The 20905-nt window shown below is 40.8% G+C and overlaps 2 protein-coding genes across 4 annotated transcripts in view; one reads left to right on the forward strand and one right to left on the reverse strand.

Moving 5' to 3' along the window:
• Positions 1 to 1341, reverse strand: part of LOC126995697 (uncharacterized) — a 35311-nt gene extending 33970 nt beyond the window's left edge. The window contains exon 1 of the mRNA XM_050855506.1: positions 1198 to 1341. The gene's annotated coding sequence lies outside the window, so the exon portion shown is untranslated. The remainder of the gene's footprint in view (positions 1 to 1197) is intronic.
• Positions 1342 to 2269: 928 nt separating this feature from the next.
• On the forward strand, positions 2270 to 20482 carry LOC126995698 (histone deacetylase complex subunit SAP130-A-like). Of its 3 annotated transcripts, none has more exons than XM_050855507.1 (18): positions 2270 to 2435; positions 4352 to 4473; positions 4882 to 4993; positions 5154 to 5475; positions 5752 to 5883; positions 6458 to 6671; positions 8138 to 8356; positions 9662 to 9803; positions 10889 to 11224; positions 11683 to 11898; positions 12023 to 12135; positions 12903 to 13150; positions 13406 to 13548; positions 15290 to 15593; positions 16054 to 16151; positions 16742 to 17070; positions 18314 to 18433; positions 19171 to 20482. In XM_050855507.1, the coding sequence occupies exons 2-18, from the start codon at positions 4363 to 4365 to the stop codon at positions 19360 to 19362; spliced, it is 3351 nt and encodes a 1116-aa protein (XP_050711464.1). In that variant the 5' UTR covers positions 2270 to 2435; positions 4352 to 4362; the 3' UTR covers positions 19363 to 20482. The 3 variants fall into 3 exon arrangements, with proteins under 3 accessions (XP_050711464.1, XP_050711466.1, XP_050711465.1); XM_050855509.1 differs by having other exon boundaries at positions 15305 to 15593; XM_050855508.1 differs by having other exon boundaries at positions 9674 to 9803.
• The last annotated feature ends 423 nt before the right edge of the window (positions 20483 to 20905 follow it).

A 20905-nucleotide genomic window follows, 5' to 3' on the forward strand; every position in this document is an offset into this window, starting at 1 on the left:
TATATATATATATATATATATATGTATTTTTTTTTTTACAAGAAAGGAGACAGCTCAAGGGCACACAAAAAAAGAAAACAATAATAAAAAAAAGCCCGCTACTCGCTGCTCCCAAAAAAGAATCAAAAGAGGTGGCCGCCGATATCTTTGAAAATTTTAAAGTTGACCGGCGGTGGTCGGCTGCGTCTACGGTCCTCAGGGTCGACCGGCGGTCGACCGGCGGTCTGTCGCCGACAATCCCCGATCTTACAGCCGGTCGACCGGCGACCGGCTTATCGGGAGTCATCGGGGACGGTCGCGACCGGGACCGGGAATGTGTGAGAGCCCCTTAAGTCACGGAGTATAAGTTGATTTGGTAGTCATTAAAGGGATATGCCGTGATTTTGCTAAGGCATTTTTTTTTCAACAAAGGCGTCAGTTACTAAAGGGCTTCATGACACTATTTGCGAGTGTCCATGCCTCACAACCATTAAGTGAGCTAGGAAGCACAAGCCACTTGAAAATCTGAATCTTAGCCCTATTGCACAGGTATCGACAACGCCATAGTATGTGTGCTGATTGCTGAGCGAGTCCGTAACACCAAAGGCCAAGACCTCCTGACGAGACCCGCCGGTGTTCTGCAGCAAGCCATCAAGGCATGTTGAAATTTTTAAGATCTCGATGCCCTCGCCGGACGGATGAAGAGACTACTGTTTCATCCAGTAAGCCTCTGAACACCCGTACCTTGGTCTTGGCCCGGCGGCATCGCCTACTCCCTCGAGAGCCATCACAAATAACTTCCATTATCTCTACAACGATTATATACTGCACCATCAGCTAAAATATGGCTATAGTGACCTTGGTATTGCTAACAGAGGCTACGCAATGACTTTGACCCCCAACTCTGCCTAAAAGGTGACCCGGTCCATGCAAGTGACGGGGTAAGGACACAGCCCAGCATGCCGCACAGTGAGTAAGCCCCTCATTACCCCCCTCCCCCCTCATACACTTCACAGCATTTCTCAGTATCAGAGTACAGGGCGGTCAATTGGCCAATAATCCTTGCAAGAATGCCACAGGAGATCCCAGAGCGCCTCGAGATGCACTGAAAGCCTTATTGAGATGGACACAAGTTTCAAGCATCGCGCGCGTCTGTTGGAACCCCGTCGGCGCTACACCAGTACGCGCACTGAAAAGATCTCACAGTTGTCGACTTACCAGGTGTAAATCATGACTGCTCCAGCCTCTGCGAGTCCGCATGATGGGCGAATGGATCAACATTTTGCCTGGCACGCTGGGAGGCGATGATGAACCTTGCTGAGCGTGTTCACACACACACACACACACACACACACACACTGATCTCTAACAATAGAGATCAGTGACACACACACACACACACACACACACACACTGATCTCTAACAATAGAGATCAGTGACACACACACACACACACACAGACACACACACACGTTAGTTCATTCTAGCAGTTCCTTCCCTTCGAGGGTGAATATTTAATTTATTCCAACTTCCAACACATTCACGATAGTTGAGCTATATTTGCAGATTTTTTTCGATGAAAAGTGAATGTCTCTCCTACCGTCGCACCGTTTCACCGACGTGAGAATAAATATTCCTTTCTCTTATTCATTTGATTAACCTAAAAATTGAATAAGCATTATTTTTTTTATTTTTGAATTTATATACCTTACTGAATTGTTACTTTCAAACGTCCATGCAAATCGGATATTTTGAGGTCAGGCCGAGGCGGGTGTAGTATGACGTCACGGCGGGAGTAGCAGCGGTGCCAGCACGGGGACGTGTCTGCGCTACCTTTTCATTCATACAAGGTGTAGCGGTGGTTTGTTTAGTTTGTTGTAATGTGAAATACTGAGTTAACAAATACTGTAATGCAGTAGAGTTCTTCCAAGTAGAAGCTTTCCATTCATAAAGTGTATGAGCAGTTTGATTTCATAGCAACACTTAAGGATGCTGAAAGATGTTGTTCAAGGAGGCTATTGGTGTTTCTGGTGAATTGAACGGCATTTATATATTCTCCGCATTCAAATTTGATAATTTATGAAAATATAATCTTTAAGATAATCTAAAGTTATCTTCTTTGCATGAAAATATATGGTAGGTATACCAATTTTATGCTAAGTTACTGCTTCTTGTGGAAACAAACTTATAGTGATCATAATTTAAAATTGTATGTTTTCAGTTAACATAAAAGGTTTTAACCTTTTTGTAATATAGGCACGTTGGCATATAGAGTGAAAATGACAACCATTTGAGGGAATGCAAAACTATGAGAGTGCCTGACAACGGTGAGCGGGGCCGCGGTGTGTAGCGCAGCGTCTGGCGGACCACGGAGGGCCGCACACTACTGCAGGGACGGGCTTCAAGGGCCATGTAGCGGGGCCCCACGAGCCATTCAGGTGCAGGAAACATACAGGTTGGTGCACTCAGTGTTGTGTGTTGTTTGTAGCCATTATACATTGTAATTACCCAACAAAAATAGTGGTAACGTTTGACTTTGCCAGGAATTCCTCGTCCCTGTCACCGTCACTTTCGGGGCTCGGTGGCCCTGAGGTGCCCCGCGGGGCCAGGCTTGAATCTGAGCACTCACAGAGCCTTGCCACTGATGCTGAGCCAGCCTGGGATAGTTTCTGTAAGCACTCCAACATAGGAGCAGTGCGTTTCGAGGGCTTGTCTTATGGCTGCCCGTCACCATTCAGTGTTGAATTACACGTAATGTTGCCCTGCACTGAGTTATTCAAGGCATTGAAAGTTTAGCCTCTTCTGAAGAGCTGTGGAAGTGCTGCATGGTAGAGGAGCATGTACGGGCAAGGCAAGGGATGCATTCTTCGTGCTCTCACTGATCAACCTCTCAGTGAGTGTCCGAAGGTAATGCTGCCATCTATTAGGCCTTGGAGTGCCTTTGCCTCGGAGAATGTTGCCCCTCCCTTGGCCTCTGAGGCAGGGCCAAGGCAGTGCCGCCACTATGTTATTGGTTGTGTGGGTAAATGTGCACTTTGTGCCTGAGTCTAGTGTTTCATTAAACTGCTCACCTAGTGATGGCTTTCAGATGTAAGGGAGCTAGTGCTCATAAGGGGGTGTCTCTCAGAAGGTTTCTAACATGCTGGTCATAATTGTTTTAGAAAGAGTTAAGGTTGTTGCTGTTGATTCCCTCTAGACTGTTTCACTGTGTGTACTCCAGCTTAGCTGTGATGGAGCTGGAGGTCCTGGATCTGGATCTGGGTGAATAATGCACAGGGCACCTGTATAGATGCATAACACGCATATTTGTAGAACATGGAACATTGGAACATGGAACATTGCATCAATTCAGTGTAGTCTGGGAGCCCTAGCGGGTCTGGAAGGTACATGTAGAGTTGGGCGAAGATGCTAAGCTGTGTGTGTCCTTGGTGCTCTTCTGTCACAACCCTGAGCCTGTGGTGGGTAAGAACCCATTACCATGGAACACAGGATGAGGGTGACATTGGATTATCACAGTTTACCTTCCCCAGGGACTCATTCATCAACCAGTCAGGATGGGAGGAGGAGTAGCTGTGTGGGCTGTGGACAGGCTGCCTTTGCCAGGATCAAACCTGTGCTCGTGGATTCGTAGTAAGGTGTGCAAACCACTGCACCACTGAGGCAGTAATATGCGTAGGAATTCGTCTAGTTCACTCTTGAAAACAAATTTTCTCACCCTTTATGTAACCTCAGTCATAAGAAGAAACCTTTGAGCAGTGAGACACTTTTAAGGACTTAATTTCTCTATTGGTATTATCCTGCAAAACTACATATATACGTTTAGATGAATAGATAGAAATAGTTAGTTTTTAGGATTAGGATGATAGTACTGTAATGGAATGAATGTTCCTAAATTCTTTCACTGTCAGGGAATATATTAATCCATGGAGTGACTGGTGAGGGTCAAAGCACCATCATTTAGTTGTGGCTATACATTTCCCTCTTGTTGCTGTTACTATAGTTTGTTCCATTGACTGACTGAAGCAAAGCTCACTCTGTGGCAACTGCATCCCTTAACCTTTTATATTGTTTGTTGTGATAGCATTTAGTGGACAGCTTCAGCATTCATAAATGAAACATTTCTTTCAGAGGTGCTTGAACTGACCATTGAATGTTGCTGTACTTTGTTGAATATTGTTATGCATCCTAAGCTGTGTATAATTTGTACCTCTGTACAGTATCTTGGATTGCCAATATTAAGGACTTGCACAGCACCCCCATACACTCATTGTTTTTTGACTTACTAGTTTAGCCTCATTGTCATTGATAAAAGATGTCTAAGATATAACTCTGGTGTTTGATTAATATGTTTTGCATTACTCTTTGTGCCAGAACCCTTCAGCATGAGTGGGCGCAGTGGCCTGGTGGGTCCCAGTGGGGGCTCCATGGCTGGCCCAGACCCTGCCAATCAGCCCATGGACCTAGTGAAGACTACAGGAAGGTCAATGGAATCTGTAAGTCATTTACCTATATTTCTTATTTTTTACTTTATTATGACCTAGTTTATATTTGTGATATAATTATCAAGCATATAAGTTTTACTGATTAACATACCAGATGCTATCACACGGAAATGAGTGTCATGTGGGAGCTCCACTATTTCACTCTTGTTGGCAAGATTTGGGGGAATGAACAATCAAACTTACCCAGAAATAAATAGTCTGTGTCTCTGAAATAGACTGTTCAGGTCTGCTGAAGTCTTGATTGAACCCTATTATAGTATAGGATTCCTTTGGGCTATGATGATTAAATTTTTTTGTTTTTATATTCTGCATTAGCAGTGAATAACAGACTCCTGGATGGAATCCTGGAAGTGGAATGTAAGTGATGATGACTGTAATAATAAAGATTGTGTGTTTCAGGGAAGTATAGTAAAAAGTGGTAACACAACACTAGTCCACTACACTACTGGGGGTGTGGCCCAAATCCTGACAACAAGTGTGGCCACTGCACATGTGGTGACTGCTAAACCAGGTCAGTGGATGTAAATGAGGAATGTTAAGTCTTTGATGCTTTGTACAAGTAGAAAATACTTGACTGCTTTGAAATTAATATTTTGACAGATTTTTCAATATATTGACCTTGTTTTCACTTGATTCATTAATTACATACTCTATCTTCACCCACTCAACAGTAGGTCGCAGCGAGAGTATGGGTGTGGGAAGTCAAACAGTCACCTTGGTTTCGCGCACGTCGGGCCCCCCAGCTGCCCTCAATCTTGCTGCACAAAATCCGGGTGGAGGCAGTAACCCAGCTGTACGAACAGTTTCTCATCCCTCCGGCACCCAAACCAACAATGCCGTGGTAACATCTTCAACCCAGCTGGCTTACCATATCCCAAGGGGTGCTGCAGCTGTTGCCAACATGTCAGCTCCACGGTCACAGACTGTAGCCACTCCCATTGTCAGGACCACAGGACAGCCACTTGGGCACCCAAGCTCAAATCTACCAGGACCGTACGTTATGTTTTCATATTCTTTGTCTTTTGTTAAAAAATGTTGTTCAGTATGTGATTAATAACTAGGTCAGTTTGGTTTTGATTATTGGTGGAAATATTATTCAGAGCTGGTGCTAATTTTTGTACCATTCATTTCAGGAGCAAGTTGCCTCAAACCAAAAGAATAGCTTTATCGTCAAGTTTATTTTGATGTGACAAAAAAAGGAATTTTCATGAAAGATTTCAGTTTTATATCATAGTTTAGCATAAAGGAGCAAAGTTTTTGTTTTTTCAGACGAAGCAGTGTTGGTGGTCAGCGTGTCGTCCCAGCTTCCAGTGCAGGATGGGGTCGCAGCACTCCCTCACCAGCACACTCCAATAAAGGTGCCCCCACCTTACACTCCAATGTGGCGGGAACGAGCCTCAGGTAAAACTTGCAGGCCATTGTACTTGCTATAATTGTGCCACAAAAACAGTACCTCACCTACATTGGATATATATTTGTTATTTTTGTTATGACTATATTGACCTTAGTTGAGGGTTTGGAGACAATCAGTTTGGTAGATTTGCAAGATTTAGGCATGTGTAAAGGTCTAAAGGGAGAAGAGAGGTGTTTGAATTGCTAAATTGCAGTCTGTGATCAGGAGGAACTGGAGGCTTATGCCATGCCTATCTTCTCAAGGGAAGAGGACATCATAACTGGGGATTAAAGGATATACAAATTATTCTATTAACAATGTGCTTTTGGAATGTTGGTGAATTGTGTGAGGTAATGACAGTGACAGATGATTGTTGGAAGATCCTAAAATTATGCTGAGATTTATTTCCCTTTTGATTGGTAATTATTTTTATTCTTAGCTAACAAGCAACTGTGGGCAAGTAGATGACTACTGTATGTAATTCCATTGCAAGTTGTACTTGAACAAAGTGCATACCAGATGCCATCAAAACTGAAGTGATTGCAGCTAACTGGTATTATGAACAACTCATTCAAATTTCAGCCTTGGAGTGGCTCGAGGATCATTGCCCAGCACCCGGCCTGGACAGCCCACAGGCTCTATCACCACTTATCATCCTGGAGGACGTGCTTCAGGGCTGCCAGGGGGGCCTATTCGAGGAGCAGGGACCACCACTATGAGGGGCATGGTGACAGATGGACCTCGAATGTCTGGCCCTAAGGCAGTGCACATTACTCAGCCTGTTGTTCAACCACAAGTGAGTTTTCTATTGCCCAACATGATTGCACTTAACTGCTGTAGAGTAAGTTGGTCATGAAAATACTACTTGTTCTATAGGTGTTTGGTTTGTTTAACAATTCAAAATTAAAATGCCATGTCATTCAGTAAAACCCCACCTGTCTGAACTAATCAAGTCACGAATTGCTTGATGCACAATGTGAAATTTTCAGATAATCAAGTTTTAGTTAAAATAATGGCTGTCTGGATACTGGGGGTTTGTTGTCTGCATCCCATTCACTCTCTTTGGACATAGCAAACTCAAACTCACTACAGGGGGTCCTCGGGGTATGACATCCTCGACCCACAACATTTCAAGGTTACGAGGCAACCTCCATAAATTATTAAAAAATCCTCATTTTGACTTATGAGATTTGTGTTGTAATTATGAACTTCTTGCATGAACTAGCTTGCGATCGCATTGTAAGAATACGTTGTCACCGAGGAAGAAGGCAAGCTCATTTCCTGCTGTACGCCATTTTTTATTTTATTTTATTATTATTATTTTTTTTTACGTCGTTGCCTGTTGCGCCGGTAGGCATCTTCCTGGTGGGGCCTGATGGTCGGCCCAAGGCTTCTTCCAGGTGGGGCCTGATGGTCGGCCCAGCCCGTTCTGGCGCAGGCGAGTGTTTATAGTGGCGCCATCTTGTTTGGTTTGTTGTGCTTTCACTCTCTTTGGTTTGTGTCCTTTTATCATTGACTTTGGCCTTCATTTGTCTCCTAAGCATAAGGCAGACTTTTCTAATGGCAGTGCTTTGAAGAGAAAGAAAACCATCACAATGGAAGTGAAATTAAATATTGTGAAATGATCGGAGAAGGGAGAAACAGCGACGAACATTGGTCTTGTGCTGAACTTAGCCATTCAACGGTTGCGACAGTTATCAAGGATAAAGATCCCATCCTTCGTCATGTGAAGGGATCTGGTCCTATGAAACTGACAGTGATAACCGAGCAGAGTAGTGGTCTCATTATTAAGCATAGGTGAGTGATTTAGGTGCTTATGGCACTTTGATTAAATGCTGGGGCTGACAGTTCTTTCTAATAAAGGGTGTGTTTCGACTTGCATACAAAATTGGGTTATGACGTGTTGTTGGAATGGAACTCTGTTGTAAGTCGAGGACCCCCCCCTTAGATGTATCCAAGAGAGTGTCCTTTATCCATCAAAACTAGCCATGTGACTGAGACTCTAGGCCTATGTATGCATGTATTTAGGCCTAAGGTTGTTGATTAGTGTATTTCACATGTAGAACAATAGCAAAGGTCACAAGGAAACAAGGGAAAGAAAAGAAAATGTAGGTACCCATATGTGGGCCACTTGTCCTTTTACGGAACCCACCAATATTTCCGCCTGCAGGTCACTCGTCCTTTAGGGGTTTAGGGATATGTAAAGTATATTTCATAAGTATTGAGAAAGCTTCAGTGTGTGAAATTTTGGCTCATTTTCAGAAATATGGCTCTGGAATAATGGGCAGTGGGGGACGTAGTATGGCTCCTGGCTCATCGGCATCATCAGCCGGGCCTATTTACACCCCTGGTAGTCCTTTGGTCACCACAGTTGCTGGGCAAAACTTGACCTCCCAGGGAAGCATGAGGACCCAACCACCTCCAGCCATTGCTGTGAGGATAACTACTGCACCCATACCCACCTCATCCACATCTGCACCGGTGAGTGAGAGAATTTGGTAATAATGTTTTGCTGTAAATATGTGCAATCATTTCTCATCATAAAATCTGTGTTGCGTTTAGGTTTTTGTCATGGAAAGAGTCATTGTTTTTAACACTGAAATTCTTTCTCTTAGGGGCCTTTAAAAAAATAAATGCCTCTTTTGATCATATTTTGCCTCTTCCCCCTTTGTCACTCTTTGTAATATTCAGACCTCCCCTTGAAAATTATGTAACCAGCTAGTATCCCCCCCAAAAATTAGTAGGGTTCCATTTTTTTTTCAAATACAGGAATGCAAGCCGAACCTAATACCTGCAAATTATTATCCTTAGTTTTTTTCTCATGATGTTAGGGTAAAGTAAGGTTGGTGCATGGCCTCAGTGCTCATCAGTCACATTATTTCTTGGGCCTGTGGTTGGTGAGAATCCATTACTCTAGGACACAAGGCTACTGTGACAACTGGGTTACCACAGTTTAACTTCCCTAGGCCTCTCCAGGTACACATTTATTGATTAACCTAAGAGGGAGGATGACCAGCTGGGTGGCTGCTCCGACTGCCCGGCCTGGGATTCAGACCCAGGCTTGTGTATTCGAAGCCAACCTTGTGGAGTCGCCTCTGTAGCCAAAATAGACATGTACTGTGCAGGAAATCACCCTGTATCAGTCAGGAATGCAATGCAAGTTGATGACTCATAAGTGAGTCATCTGTTGTCACTCGTCCCAAACTCTTTCTGCTGCACATATCCTGTCAGTCACAGTTGACTTGTAATTTTAGGTAAATGTTTTGTTCTAATATTATTCAGTGGAAGATAAAATACAATATTTAAGGTGAATCACACATTTTCACAGATGCTTAAGTTGAAACCTTGTTAAAAAAATCTGAAAAATGTTATGTAACAGATGGCTGCAACCCCTTTCCCCTCCGTCACACAAAACACTTCACAATACCCCCCTCCCCCTCTTAGGCGTGATGTAATTTTTGAACAGCCCCTTACAGCTTGTATGGAACTCATGAATGACTTGCTACTCACTTTTAGCTAACAGAATAGTGTCAGCTGTAAAACAGTCTTGCTACTGATGTATATTCTACTCCATTCTTTCTTTCACTTTTATCTCTTAATTCACCCAATTATTTATGTGTTAGAACCATGCTAATCACTTAACTATTATCATTTTTACTTTATTCATTAAATTCCCTCTTTTATTATCATTTTCTTGAAAATAGGCACTTACCCGTACTAAATATTTTTTGTTTCCTAGGACTATTTCCTAGAAAAATGAAAGGAGTTTTATATTTTTCCATAAAGGTGATGTCACAGGCAGGCACTGGTATTGGAGCTTTGGCACTGACGTCCCCTACTGGCACCACATCAGGCACCATCCTTACCCACCATCCCACTCTGCAGCGGACCTCTCAAGACCACCACATTCCTCTTAAAGCACCCATTGGTTAGTGATGATTTTTAACCCTTTCATTGCTAATCGCTCGCAGCAAGACTATCCCCCCAAGCGCACTTGGGCAGCCCAGTGGGGGGAAGGGGGTCTCTTTTAACCTCTGTATCTCAAAAACTATTCATCACAGCTAAAAACAAAAGACACCATTGGAATGAGGAGGTCAAGATCTATAAGATTTGGTTATGTAAGCCTCTCCTGCAAACGTACAGGCACGTTCAGCAAGTGACGCTAGTGCTCACTCTTTTAGCCGCTGTATCTCAAAAACTATTCATCACAGCTAAAAAAAACAAAAACACCATTGGAAAGAGGAGGTCATGATCTATAAGATTTGGTTATGTTAGCCTCTCCTGCAAACATACAGGCACGTTCGTGGGGTGTTGCCTGTGAAGACGTATATTCGTGCGTGCGCGATGGTCAGCCATATTGAGGCAGCTATTGAGTAGATCTCTTGATGGGCTGTTGGCAGAGTAGTATTGCCAACTGCAAAATTTACAACTGTTTGGTCAAAAAATCAGTCAGGTGATAGTCGAAGCTATGCAAAAATGTCGCAATATTGGACAACAACATCCACCAGTTACTGGCCCATAGATTTTCTGTGCTTTTCCACTCTAGGCTGATAAGATTTTCCACCAAATTAAGTGGAAAACCCACTGTATTGGCAATGCTGTGGGGTGAGATGACATGCATTCCATTACAAATTTATTATAGATAGTTACCCTTCAAATTTCTGAACCCAACATGTTTGTTTGTGTTAAGGAGCAGTTATTACCTTGTTTGTCTGTCTGGCCATGCTCTTTATTGCTGAGATGGGAGCAATGCTTCTAGGACCTAGATGGGTGAGCAATGAGAAGAGAGGGTGGGATTTGACTTCTATTCAGACAACAGTGTTTTTCTGCCTATGTCTGTGCTTGCAAATCTCAACTCTTTAGATTTCCTGCTATAAGTAATTTCCTATCATGGTAGCTTACCATTGTTATTCTGTGAAAATTTACTGGACAAATATGAAGGAGGAACTCAGTTCAGTACAGAGTATTTTTTCTAAATAATCAGAGCCTAATAAATAGCATTTTTGGTTACAGTACGAACTCCAGGAGGAACCCATCAACCCAGCAAAGCAGGAGTTCAAGGCCAGACCCTCACCTTCCCTGATGGCCCCAAGGTGATAACTCAACCAGCACAAGGACCTCCATTGGCTCTTACACACATCTCGGGTCTCTCAGGGCTCACCACCCAAAAGGGTCAGGTTGGCACACACACTTTGCAGCAGCAGCAACAACACCAACAGCAGCAACAACAACAACAACCGCAACATCAGCAGCAGCACCACCAACATCAGCACCAACAAGCACATCTGCAGCACCAGCAACAGCAACATCAGCAGCAGCAGCATCACTCAACAGGTGTACAGCATAGAGGTAATTCATCAGTAACATTTATGAATTGACTTTTCATAAAAGAATGCTCTTCATGTCAATACTCTTTTTACATGTAAGTACTACAAATGTTTCATCTAAATTGAGAGTGGGATTAAGTTTTTAGCTCTAACAATCTAATGCAGTTGTTATCATCATCACACTGTAAAATTTAGAAGTACAAACTGAAATCACTAAGATGTACTTGAGTTTGTGAATTGATCTGAGCAGGTGACTCATCTTCCAAGATTCATTGTGGGATAATTTAAAAAACATCTCCGGCTCACTGATTTCTAGTTTATTTGAAAAAAAATCATATAGTACACCTTGTGTGCATGCTTATTTTATAAATTTTCATTTGTGGTGGGATTGTGACCAAAGCTCAGATTTCACAGAAAAAATGCTCACTTTTGTGGGTAAGCATTTATCCCATTAGCTTGTTAACTTATCAATATTTTCAGGAGGCAGTGTTGTGGGTGCTACTGTGGGCCGTGGCATTGGAGGAACAGCCATCCCAGTGGCTAAAGTCCTTCCTCAGCAGGCACCTCCCCAAGGCCCTGTGTCTGTGGCATCTACTCCAAGAGTCCCTCATGGCCAAGTTAGAGCACCGTCTCCTGGGCAAGTTGCTGATCCCCAGCCTGCTCACACTAGTGTCTTCCTGCACCGTACTCATGCAGGTCAGCAGCCTGCAACACCCTTTCTTATAACTGTAATATATTGCGGAGTGTAGAGTATAGAATGTATATATCTCCACATGTGTATCTGTATATAGTTAGTTTGTTTATGCATATACATCTACAGGTGTTGCCGTGACTACTGGTGGAACATGTGGAGAGCGAGTGGTGACAACAGTGCCCCAGTATAGCATTGCTCCCCAGTATTATTATGAGCAGGGCCACAATGCTACATATCAGGTTAGTTACATTTCAGTGACTATTTTCTACTCTATTTTCAAAAAGTTTAAATTGTAGCTTATTGTTATTGTTGTTTTCATTTTTCATCATTACTTTCACCATTACCATTGACCCTTGAATCACCAAGCTAATGGGGAAACTAACTGGATTTGTCAAAATACATAGATCATGAATGAATGATAATAGTTATCCATTAGGAGCTAATATGGAAAAAAGGCAAAAGTAATGAAACTAAGGGCCGCTTTCATGGTCGTTTTGTTTGTTTTGATCGTTACCAATGGCGGCGATCGCTGCTATAGAATTTCCACTTAAAACTGGCTGATGGGGTAGTGGCGGCTGCGGGGTTAGCCTAGCCCCGCATCTTGCCACACACACTTAACACCTCTCGCTTCCTCTGCAGCCACCACTACCCCATCGGCCAGTTTCACGTGGAAAACTATAGCGTTGATCAGCGCCATTGGTAACGATCAAAACAAACAAAACGACTGTGAAAGTGGCCCTAAGTACTATAACAACATCTAAAATACACAAAGTTAATACACAGAAGGTAAATACTGTTGTCTGCCAATGATTCATTGTACTGTGGTCATAGTGTTGCAAGGCTAGGAACTGCAAAGGGAAGTATTCATTGTTATAGTGAGCAAGGCACTGCTGCATGGGGATGTCAGTCTAAACAATTTGTTTCCAGAGTAACTTTCTTTTTATGAATTTCTATTTTTAAGTATTTATGTGTGCATCTAATTATCAACAACTTCCTCTTATATTAGGTTGGTGGAACAACACTTGTGCCCAGCACCCTGGGGTCTACCCACTATGTGCCAGCCAGCATGCAGGGCGGGAGCCTCAGAGTCACGGCTGGGGGTTCTAACCCTACTGTGGCAAATGTAGGTGGGGTGAATGGCTCAGGGCAGGTGGAATGTGCAACAGGGCAGCAGGGAACAGTACCCTTGCCCTCCATGAAGCCAAATGCCTCTCCTAGGCCCTCTATACTTAGAAAAAGGCCTGACAATGATGGGTAAGATTAAAATGGGCTTTTATATACCTGTAAAAAGTAGCTTTTGTTGTGTTCATGTTCTTCAAAAAGTGTCCTTGTCTTGCATTGTGTCATGTATGTGGGTTGAAGGAAGTTGACGTTGAACAAAACTCCATAGAATGAACTGCAAAGGGAATTATCACTTGTCAGCAGAAACTGTTGCTTGTTTGGAGCTAAACAAGGTAAAATAAATTGGCAGAGATACGTGTTGAGATACTTAAAAACGGTTTTGCACAGGATACCCATGAAAGCTGCCAAGAACCTCACCACATCCCTCTCCATGCCGGTACCCTCCCCACCGTCCCCAAAGAGGCCAGACTCCCGGGGCAATGGGAATGCTTCCTCTGGCTCAACTACAATATCTGCAAACTCTTCCCCTGGTGAGTAGTTATAGCACAGGGGTGATAACAGGTTGGGGGATACATCACCTGGTGAGTTCCACCTTGAATAAGAAGCGATGATCTCAGTAAATAATGTCATAGTTTACCAATAGATCTTTGTGGTGCATCAAGAAGGAATATGCAGAAAGGGCATGATATGCTGAATGTCCAGTGTTACATCTTTAAAGTAAATCATTCATATCATTGGGATCAAAGTCATGTGAAGATACTTTGTTTGATTTTTAGAATAATTCTTATCGGTGATATATTTTGATTCCCTGTAGAGAAAAGGATGCATGGCTTTTTTAGAATTACTGCATGCCAGAGCTTCTGAGATGTTAGCTCAGATTGCTGGGTAATGGCACCTTCGCTGTTTCTTTTGTAATTTCCATGATTTTTATCACCAATAGTAACCCCCCAAAATTATAACGCTAATTTGTTACACACACACACACACACACACACACACACACACACACACACACATTTGATCTGTGACACCACTATTTGGTATAGGCATTAAAATTGGAATACGTATGTGCAAAATTATTTGCTTTTAATCTCCTAATCTAAGCTTAAATTGCTTATTGTATTGTGTCTGTAATCATTGTATTTTTACCTGACATGTTGCTAAGCTTCTATTGCTTTCTACTCGTCATGTATGGTTGAGGCTTGTTGTAATGTTCCAATTTGCTCATATAGTTGATGCTTTTTTTGGTATAGTATTTTGAAGCAGAGCTGATAAGGCTTATTGTATAGTATTGAACTATTTGTTCCTTTCTCAAAGTGTTGATTAGCTGCCTGACATATATGGAATGGAGTGCCATTGATATATATATATATATATATATATATATATATATATATATATATATATATATATATATATATATATATATATATATATATATATATATATATATATATATATATATATATATTCACTCATAATCACATTGTATTGTTTTACCATTACAAGTGCATGTGATCAGACAGGTGAACAAATTTAGGTTTAGGAGTGTTCATACAGCTAGCAGAAGGCAAAAGCAGATTATCAATGCATTTTGCTGAGTTGCTGCTGCATCAAAGTGTTAGTGTTAATTTGTATTCAGGTTTACCTTTGCATGTATGTTGATTAACCTGAATATTGGGTAGTCATGTGAAAGAATTATACACAGTCCTTACTTTAGTTAATGCAAGCTTTCTTATGATTCATAATTGAGTGATATAATATATTTGTTATGCATGTAATTGAGGTTCACACTCTTAGTGATTAAAATGCTTCATAATATTTTTTTTTATGTTGCTCAGTAACATATTTTCTACTTTAATTTCTTTATTAGATATGTTACATTGAGTTGATGATTTGGTTTCTAGGGCACATAGGGCCACAGGTATTGCTGGTTAGTCTTTATGTTATTGAGCAATCTAGGTCACTTTAAATAAAGGTAAATACTTAATATGATTGTGTTTAGAAAATAGATAAACTTCAAGCAATTTTTTCCAAGTTTTGTTATGGAGAGTTTGCCTCGCTTTCCTCATTGCCTCAAATAAGATAAGTGTATTATATATGATATATTGCTTTCTAAAAACAAGTGCACAACCAAGTTCATAGCATATGTATAGCATACTTTGGCTTACATTGGCTGTTTTGGCTGGCTTGCTTATGCTCACTAATGCTTTTGTGTGCTTGCCATAATTTATGTGGGATACTAACAGAAAACAATTCTTTGGTCCTAAGATTCTTCCTTATCAGGCCTCCAAATAGAGGAGATGGACAGTGGAACGACTCCACTTCGGGGCAGTGGTAGTCATACTCCTCCAAGCATCAAACAAGAGCCTCCCGAAGATGCTACAATAGTTCTACCACGCCCTCCTTCATTGTCCATTCCTGCCCCAGACCTCTGTCCACTGACCCTGAACACCATGAGCACAGCCACTCTCACGGTGCCCCAGCCGCACTTGTCGGTAGCCACCCTTCATGCACCTGCACAAATCCTTGGAGATGGACTTTCTCCAAGGAAAAAACCTAGAAAACAGCAACTGTAAGTAACATAGATTAATATGAAATATAGTGTCATGTTAGGGCCACATCTGTTTGAGAGATTGACAGCCACTTTTAACTCTAAAGTTACTCTTTAATCCAAGACCCTATATGGATTTGAGAGGTACCAAATGAAATTGATAACAGATTTGTTGGTGTAACCAGTTTAAGGTTCTGGGGATACAGCCTTTCTATCATGTATTGTATGAAAATGACTCTTAATTACCATTATTTTTCTTTTCATATCATCCATATAAAGCCATCCAACATGCATACAAATAAATATCTGCTTGAATGTAGGAATAAAAACAAACTAGGGAGAATAAAATAGAAACCCGATCACATAAAATAACTTAATACATTTTTGAATGATGGATGGCAGAGTAAAAAAATGAAAAGGGGCCTCGATGATGGAGGCCTCCTGACTTAGTGATGTTAACGACATTATGTTCTTTTTACAGCATGGGCAATGAGCTGCAGGAGGCACGGTCTAGTGAAGATGACCTTGAGCATCCCCCAATTAAAAAGAATAAGAGAGATCTTGCAGAAGATAGTCATGGTAAGTCTTGTTTGCAGACAAGGAATATTCTTGTTCAGTTGTTCACTGATGATAAGTCAAGAGGTACCAAAATTTGTGTGATTCCATGAGTACACCAACTGGGTATTTTTGTATTTTGGAATAAGGAATGGTTGATCATGGAAAATAAGACATTGTAATAGATGAGGATGCCAGGCTACATATAAGCCAACTGTGAAGATATAAGAAGGCATCAGCTGGGATGGGTCAATGATAAGCTTAGGTGCTGGCTGATGTTTGGATGTATCCTTTAGGGCAGAAGTTTTCAGCACAGGTACAAGTCACATGGAGGACATGATATACCTCTAAGTACCAGATAATCTCCCAGACGTGGGATGTTGCGGCAAAGGACCATTTTCATACACACAAAAATATTAATGAACACTTTTTGTAATCCTGGAATGCATTCTTATGTAATTGGTATAAATATGTTAATTATCATCATGCAAGATTTTCCAGAACATAACCCCCACATGTAGCAAGAACCTGGTGTGGTTTAGAGTTTGAATTGGAATTATATGTGTGAATGAGAAAAGGCATTGCATATAGATTATTAATTTTACTATTTTCAGATTTAGAAGGCAGTGAAGATGAAGGTGGAGGATGGTCAGAGCCTGGAGGAGCTAGTAGTGGTGGCAGCTGTGGTGGTGGTGGTGGTAGTGGTGGCTTAGGAGGTGTCAGTAGTTCCACTGGTGCCGGCATCAATAATTCTGTGAGCACCACAGTTGTTCTCACCAACCGCCCCACAATGTCACTTCTGAGCAGTTTCCGCCAAACTTGGAAGCCTCGCCACAATCACTTTGTGAGGCACACTGATGTGAAACCCAAGGATGAAAAGAGGATGACTGTTAATGAGATAGCCAACCAGAAGCTGGCTATGCAACGTGTTAATGGATGGAAGGTGAGTCAGGTGATGTTTATGACAAATGTCCTCTCCTACAGTGATGAACATTCATGTAAGATAGATATTACTGTGGCTGGGAATCAAACCACGACTAGTGAGGTGAGAAGTCAACACTCTACTACACATTGAAAGAAAGGGTACCCCCTTGACTAAATGGGATTTATGTTTTTTTTTTGTGTGTGTGTGTTGGGCTAGTCACTACATCAGGAGATTATCTTTTAAGTAGCACTCAGAATTTTTCTTCTTACTGTCTATCTTTTGTTTGCTTTCTTCTCTATTACTGTTCAAATTCAAATGTAATATTCTTTTTACTTCTTATATTTTTTTTCAAACAAGTATTTTCCAATCATGTCCTGCCAACTACTATTTGCTGCTCCATTGAGAAGAATTAGCCACAGCTGAAGAAGAAGGCTCAACTAAGCTAAGCATTCTGATATCCTTGTCACGTACAATTAGTGACTGGATAATTGAACTGGAGCGACTGCTTTAAGTTCATGAATAGGTCAGTGATTCAAGACAGCCGATCTGGTGTTCAAGACAACTATACGATCTATGCTCCAACACAGCACAATTTCTGCTGTAAAATTGCACAAGCATTTTCATAGTTTTCATACTTTTCCCAGAAATGAATAGACTGCTCAGGTCTGGATTAAACCCTATTATGTAATATTCTTATGCTATGATGTTTAGTTTTTCATTGTGTATTTGTAGTCTTTATTACCAACAAATATAGAGACCCTCTGTTTAATAAATATTAACAAAATAAATTTGAAGGAAAAAGATATGTAACAGCATTTTGGGGTAGAGGATTTGACCATTAATTCAATGGGACACAAGGGAAGGAGGTTACATATCTAGTTGCCATGAAATGATAGAGGTAGATGCTCGCATGAGGTAGAGAAGAGAGTTTCACTTTAGAATTTTGCTATAAAGATATTTGTAATCTTTAGACAGTAATGTTTTTCTCTTAAAACCCAAGTACTATTTGGTTATTATTTCAATGACAGAAGTAAAGACTAGGTTGGGCATAGTTTTTGGAGCACAGACCTGAAAAAATGACTGCCAAAACCCACAAAAAAAATATATGAACCCAAGTACTTTCTTATTATTAAGGTTGAAGTGGTCATCATTATTCTTTTCTGCCTGAGAATTGATTGTTCAGCTACTTCCTGTGGTTCACTATTATGTAGCTCTCCTACGTTTGGTAAAAATGTTTTGCAACTTTATTTTTTTGCCACAGATTGTTCATCTATCTGGACAAGTGGATGACCTTGTGGAACTAGAGACTGATGTAGTAGACCGCCTTCACCTGCTACTCAGCTCCCTGGAGAAGAGAACTCATCCAAGAAAACCATATAAGGTAAATATCTATCGATCTCTCCATATCTCCGACACCTTGCTCCCTCACGGGAACTTCCCTCCCGGGAGTGGCCGCAGCAGAAGTGTCTCCATCTCTCCTTGTTCTGGCACTCCCTCTCAGCACACTCAATCCTGCTACTTCCAATTCTCTCGCTCCAATACTTGCTCACGCTATTAATCCACTTCACAGGTGGTCTTCCCTTAACACCCCATTCCTCAATCCTTCCCTCAAACATTCTCTTCACAAATTCATTCTTCCCCATTCTCATCATGTGTCCAAACCATCTCAACACATCATGCTTCACCCACTCCACCACTCCACAATCCACTCCTTTTGCTGTCACACCCATACCATACCTCTCATACATGCTTTCATTGCTTTCTCCATCCCATCCTGAAACACCACATGCACCTATTCTTTAATTAATTTCCACTGCACGTATTCTCGATTCCTGTGCTGCATTCCACGTCCACGCCTCTGATGCATATGACAGAGTTGGCAGGAGAATACTGTTCCTTATTCCCCTCTTCTTTAAACTCAGTCACCTCCTCCATTCTCTTCTCCCCTAACACTGAAAATATAAAGTTGATCTTCACGCAATCACAAACTAACAATGCGCAGGTGCCGCATCTACGTTCGCGAGTGGACAGACGGAATGAAACAGACTATAGCAGCTAGCATGATTTGTTTTCTACAAATAAAATCGTGCCCATTTTCATGATAAAATTCTTTTTCAGGACTTTGAAAAAGATGTGAATCGGCTGTCTGAGCTTGTGAAGGCCAACATTCAGCGTTCCAAGATCATCAAAGATCAAATGGTGGAGGCAAGGTCACAGATGCATAAGTTGTTTGACCACAAAGATAAAATTGTTGATATAATGAACAAATACAGCAGTAAACGAAGTGTTCGAAAAAAGGAAAAAAGTTGAACTGTGAGTCAGGACACAGATTTACAGTTCTTTGGTTATGTGTCATTGTTCACCAGGTTTGTGGTGTTAATTGTACATTGCAATTTTTTTCTTTTAAGTATTAGTGTAGATTAGAAAACTATTTTATGAGAGCTGTTCCTGGGTGTACAGCCATACTGAGTACCTGCGATGCCTCTTCTGAGGCAAATTGTATGAGTTTCATTAATGTTAACAGCTGTGCATCATAGCAATATAGTGTAAAGTATAATTTACTTTAAGTTATACTACAAAATATTGCACTTAGAACATTTGAAATATTAATTTAAGTTCCAGATAATGTATTTATGCAAAGCTTTTATAATGAAACACAGTTTCACCATAGATACCAGTAAATATACTGCAATGTAATTGATTCTCTCTTGAGTTTTGACAGTTTACAGCTAACAACAGAGTACCCATTGTGTCCCAAAGCTGATGACGGTGAAACAGCATCCTGTTTTATTTTTGCCATAACGACAAAGAGGATATATATAAGGATCACTTGGGCATGTATATTAATACCTGAAGGATGACTGAATGTAGGTCAATCCATGTACAATATTATGCATTTCCATAAGAGTATATTAATATATGCAAGTATCATAGCTGAATCTGTTACTTGATTACAGAAAATATTGTGTGGTCAAGTGAAGTGGAATGGAGAGTGGCCTAGCATAAAGTTACCATGCTGAAAAGGCAACTACATATAGATCATATGGAAAAGATTGGGAAGGATCCTTTGTAACTGTTTGTAAGGAATGAGTGAACCATATGTATTGTCTCATCTTAGGCTTTTATGTAGACGATTCAAGAAAATTACTTTAATTAGTAACCATAAGACCTTTTGATAATGGTACATGAACTTTACAGTATTAGTAAAGTTTTAAAGACATCTCTTGTCAACAGACTTAAGTATGTGATATTGATTAGCTGACAAATCAATTTAATGTATTATATGACTATCAAAATATGGGAAACAATTTTTTTTGCAACAAGAATCTGAAATTGGGCATATCCTCAACTTATAGAAATGCATTAAGTACTTGTGTAATTTTTTGTCATAAAAATGAAATATAAATATAAATTTTACAAGGTATGTTTACATCTGACTCCATTTATTGAATCCCCATTTCCAAGGCTTGTAAAGTGATTGTGACTATTCCCTAGACTTGTCTATTTCTAACTCTCCTTTTCTTTATTCTCTTGAAGTTCACTCCCTTTGTATGGTTGGTCTACAGTCTACACCAATGAATCACTTCCCATAGTATGCGCTGGTCACTGTCAGTGTTATAGCTATTTTCATGACCTGAATGGAAAGTTAAAAAAATAATGAATACCTTTTCTAATAAATTAGTGGTAGATAGTTTTTTTCAGGATGTTTTTATGGTAATTTCATCATCACAATTTCCATATTCTGCCTAGAAATGGTTGGTGATTTAAACATGATTGAAATCTTAAGAAATATGGTCACTAGACTAGACTGCTTATCAGTACCATTCCAGCAGTCTCTTGAGATACTGGCATT

This window comes from Eriocheir sinensis, chromosome 8 (genome assembly GCF_024679095.1).
Source record: "Eriocheir sinensis breed Jianghai 21 chromosome 8, ASM2467909v1, whole genome shotgun sequence".
Taxonomy (NCBI): domain Eukaryota; kingdom Metazoa; phylum Arthropoda; class Malacostraca; order Decapoda; family Varunidae; genus Eriocheir; species Eriocheir sinensis.